General features: G+C 60.2%; 1 protein-coding gene across 3 annotated transcripts in view; it reads right to left on the bottom strand.

Annotated features, from left to right (window-relative positions):
- LOC113214225 (putative uncharacterized protein DDB_G0271606) overlaps positions 1–4,703 on the bottom strand; it is a 100,410-nt gene that overhangs the window by 89,728 nt on the left and 5,979 nt on the right. For 2 of the 3 annotated variants that reach the window (XM_052264461.1, XM_052264460.1), the window contains exon 2: positions 1,742–2,070. In XM_052264461.1, coding sequence (XP_052120421.1) covers positions 1,742–2,069 — 328 coding nt within the window. In that variant the 5' untranslated portion in view covers position 2,070. Of the gene's footprint in view, positions 1–1,741; positions 2,099–4,703 lie in introns of those variants that run through there. The other variant, XM_052264459.1, reaches the window with a different exon arrangement.

Raw genomic sequence — 4,703 nt, 5'->3', positions numbered from 1 at the left:
CCCTCCCTCCGTCCCTCCCTCACTCCCTCACTCCCTCTTCCTCTCTCCCTCTCTCTCACCCTCCTCCTCCTCTCTCCCTCTCTCTCCTCTTTTCCAGCCTGCCTTCTGGCCGCGGGTCACGTCCACAAAGCTTTTAGAGTGTACGGCTGTCGCAAGGTGTGGGGCGGCGACGCCCGCCGGCCGCCGAGTGGCTTGTTGGGGCGCGGGCAAGGTGCACCTGATAGCCGCGCCACTCAGCGGCTCGCCACGCCAAATCGGGACGAAAGCACCAGTCGATCCGCGCCGACCCTATAGAGACACCCGCAGCCCAACCAGCAGCAGGGAGGAGTAACTTTCCACGAGCAACAACGCGCGGACGTTATGGGCCGCCCCAGCCAGGTGTGGGCACCGCAGGGTACCGCAGGGCACCGCGACCTCTGACCCGGTGCCGGCCGCAGCCAGAACCCCTCCGCGCGCGGACCACGGCGGCGAGGTGTGGCAAGGCGGCGAGGTGGGCGAGGGTCCCGGGGGGCCCCGGGCCCCTGGGCGGCCGCGTCCGAAGGGAGTCGGCTCCCTCTCGGCCACACCGGCGTGCACAGTGCACCGCACACCCCCAGCGGCCACCCCGGACGCGGCCCGGTTGATTCGCTTCATTATACATGCGTTGGTCGCCCTCGCTCCTCCGCCCGGCCCGGGCCCGCCGCCGGTCACCGCGCCCCGGCTTCCGCCGCCACCAACCTCATTCCATTTTTCGAATTAAAAACAAACCCGGCGCGGTCGCGGTGCCTAGAAGCAGGGGCCGAAGCTAAGCCGAACGCGGCGTAGAACACCGCGGCGAGCAACGTTCCCCGCCGTTCCCTAACGTTCCCCGCCGTTGCGGTGCAGACGTCCTCGCCCGGGCGGGGCGGGACGGGGCGCACCGCGCGCCCAGTCGTCTTTTATTTGGTGCGGGAGAGGTTTATTCGAAGGGCGTTATTTTACGGGCAAAAGGGAGTGAGTGAGTGATGCTCGGAAACGATTCGCGGAGCCCAGGCCCCGCTCGGCCCGTCGGCAATTCACTCTCGCACCAGCACTCTGCAGCAAGCAAGAGGCACCTCTTCTCCTCAAACAGGCGCCGTTTTCAAACAACGGATTTAGGATTCGTAAGCCTCACTTTCGAAAACAAGTTTTAACGCGGCGGGATTTTACTGCATAAATTTGTCAAAAGGCGCGTAGACCTTAAGATTTTTGCGCTTCGAGTCGCAAACTTAAGCAGGCTCCGCTTGCCCGACTGCGGCAGTGCGCTGCGCAGTCTGCTGCAGCAAAACCAAAAAGCTTTCGCTTGAGGGGCTTGAGCTGTTATGACCCACAATTACGGCGTAAAACGCCCCGACACACTTGCTTTTATTCGCTCCAATTCTAACGCGAAATATTGGTTTTCGATCTCCGACAACTATGTATACTGTTGCAGTTGCGCGTACGACATTGTGAAGGCCCCGGCTCGGACCCTGCAGTTAGGTTACCGGGAGGGTGGCTCAGACAGTTATTAAGTCAAACGACGTGTGCAATGTGCAGCAGCAGGGCCGATGTGGGGCGTAGAGCCCAGGGAGCATTATCGTAAAATTCCCGTTCGAGTGCAGCGCCAAATTGTTGGGCCCCAACCATGAACAGTTCGAGGCCGCCGACGTGGAATCAGGGAGCGCGTTTCAACGGGGTGGGCAAAGCAGGGGCCGGCGTCACCCGAAGGCCCGAAGCCTACAACTGTGTGCTGCCGACGACTCACCTAACATCTTGCTGAGGTCGGCGTTGTGCAGGTCCGGGTTCTCGTCGGCCAGCTTCTTCCGCTCCACCTTGGCCCACACCATGAAGGCGTTCATGGGCCGACGGATGCGCTGCTCCTTGAGCGTCTTGCTGGAGAGCTGCGGGTGCTGCGGCAGCTGCTGCAGCGAGTGCGGCTGGTACATCCAGTGCAGGTCCGGGCCGGGCAGCAGCTGGGCGGCCATGCCCAGGTCGCCGTCGAGCGGCGAGTCCATGCCGCCGCCGCCGTACACGGACAGGCCGCCGGACAGGCCGCCCCCCAGCGACCCGCTCATGCCCATGTCGTCCATCATCCTGCAGGAGGGGCAGAAAAACTGAGGTTAGACTTCAAGTGCGACAGAACATATGCACCTCGGCTCTCGAAAACATCCATGCACCATGGCACTGGTGGTACATCAGAAGTACAGAAGAGATGCACAGACCGCGTGTACCGTGTGTCAGGGCTACAACACTGCAGTGTGCGGGTTTGCCCAGTGGCTCCACCCGTGTTGCCTCTTTAGTAGGTCGTTGGGTCTTTACTTTTTCTGCGAGAATCATCGTTTTTGCTCTGAATGCCGATTCGAACCCGAGTCTCGGTGGCACCCATAGCTAGGCCTCGGCGGCCGACGGCCTCCACGACGGTTCCCGGGCCGCGCAGCACCAGCAGCAGCGCCTCCCCGGCGGCGTCCGCGGCCCAAATCACCACCGTCTGCATCGCACCGGAGGAGGGCGTGCGAAAGGCGTGGGGCTTACGGCGTGCACCGCGGACAGACAGAGAGAGAGAAATGAGCGGCGGCGAATCTTCGGGACGCAGCTCCGCTACTCTGGCGTGGCGTGGCTCGGCGTGGCGAATGCCTCAGTAAACGCGTGGCCTCTGCCCTCGCGCGAGTCCGACCAGCCGAGCCGAGGGGTGGGCGCCCGCAGTTCGCTCCAAAGGGGGTTACTAAAACAAACGCGAAGCGCTATGGAAATTCTCGACGACGACGCCGCCGCATCCACGAACGGCACGAAATAAAGAGAGAGTCCCTTTCTAACATAATTTTACCAGAAATCGCGGCAGAGTCTAGCCACTTTCCCAAGCAAATTCACACAACTCGCGTAGCGTGTCGTAGTAAATTTGAGGCGAGTATTTACGACCGGTGCGCAGGCACCTGCGGGTACCATGAGGTACCTCTGCCGTCCCTATCCGTCGGATGCCTCCCTGACGGCTAGGGCAAGCCGGGGGCGGGGCGGGGCGGGGCGGGGCGGGGCGGGGCGTTCAGACACCGCCGCGGCCGCCACGCCTCTCCCGCCGACAGACGTCTGCAACATTCTCCAAAGTAATGTGGTGTCGGCGGTGTGCCGTGCACCCCAGCTCAGCTACGAGAATCATCATTTTCGAAACGGTCACGCGCGCCATGAAGAAAGACTCCAGAGACTGCTTGAACTCTTCTTTCGCAGTGCGAACGGATCTGCCGAGGTCGCGGCTCACGTGGAATCAGAAGGGTCGCGACCTCGCGACAGCACTCTGCCGGCGTTGTTGATCACCACACCTCGAAATGAAGTGAGAACGTGTGCTGTATGGATGTCCACAATCTTCATTTTCTTCATAAAAGTTTAGAGAAACGCACGTTCTGAAGGAAAAGACGAGAGGACTCCATAAAACGTGTTAGCCAGCGCCTTAGAGAACATCCAGAAAGTAGGTCCGTCATTTGCCGGTACGACACCGCCAAATTCAGCCAATTCAAGGTGCCATGGCGCCTGGTAGGTAGGCCACACCTTTCCTACAATGCACACATGTACTGCGGGGTGGCCTACTCTGAGACTCGCAGGCGCCTGGCTTGCGTAGCTTGCCGGAATGAATTTGAGATAAACGCGAAACAAACTTTCCGGGCGATCTTCTATTTTTTGGTGCATCAATTTGCTAAAACTGTTGCCCCGACAACGCCCCTGGGCCTGTGCCGTGCCGGGCCCGGGTCGGGGTCGGGCCCCGCCGAGGATCTCTTATCGCCCTGCAGCCCGCCGGGCCGGCCCCGCCCCGCGCTGCAGCCTGGCGCAGCCCCGCGGCAGGTGAACAACCCGATATCGGGCTGCCGACGCTCTCCTTCGCCGCGAAGGTCGCACGCCGTACAGTCCGCTGCAGTCGACAGTCGACCCGACGACTTGTTTGGCAATGACGTAAGTCAGAGCACATCAGGCACATCCACAACCTCCTCGGCAACCTTTGGAGCCGCGCTTGGAGCACCTGCCCGTCCTGTGAGATGTGGCCTACCCTATACGATCGGCAGGCGTCCAGCCAAGCCAAGCAAGTTTCATCGTGTGAGCGCTGTCAAGTCGGCATCTTGGTGCGGACTATCATCACCCTGGAGGCCTCTGTCTCATACTCGATGAGATTTGCTTATGTTTGACTAAGTGTACACTCTGTCAATTTGCAATGTTTTACAATGACAATTGTAGATCAAATAAAACCACTCTCCATTTAGAACGTCTGATCGTCAGATATTTTAGGACTAGATGTGCGTCAGGGTTTACTATGTCCTCCACTTTCCAAGCGTTCGAAAGTTGGAAGAAAACGAACGAAGATTAAATTCCAGCAAGTACAGAGGTCAGAATTTGGCATTCAAGACATATACCAAAGGCGACCGCGGCATTTACAGCGTATTTTGCACAGGACCATGAGACGATGGGCGAACCCGTCTGCACACAGGGCACGGCACGGTGCGACACAGTGACCATCCTGTAAAGAAAGGAGCGAACGGGGAAGGGAGGGACAGAGGGGCGACGGAGAGACGTTGCGAGTGAGCTAGTAAGTTAGCGATTGAGAGAGTGCGGCAGAGTGAGTGAGAGAGAACTGCGCGCAGAAACAAGAGAAGCAGCCAGCACAGAGGCCCCCGGTCAGCGTGGGCGTGCCCGGGCGTGCCGCTCGCGATAAGGGAGATACGGAGCTACTGCCCCCCCCCCCTCTCCCC

The sequence above is a fragment of the Frankliniella occidentalis genome, unplaced genomic scaffold (genome assembly GCF_000697945.3).
Source record: "Frankliniella occidentalis isolate FOCC.00 unplaced genomic scaffold, Focc_3.1 Scaffold19, whole genome shotgun sequence".
Taxonomy (NCBI): Eukaryota; Metazoa; Arthropoda; class Insecta; order Thysanoptera; family Thripidae; genus Frankliniella; species Frankliniella occidentalis.
The sequence above is the reverse complement of the archived record's forward strand: the minus strand, read 5'-3'. Positions and strand labels throughout refer to the sequence as shown.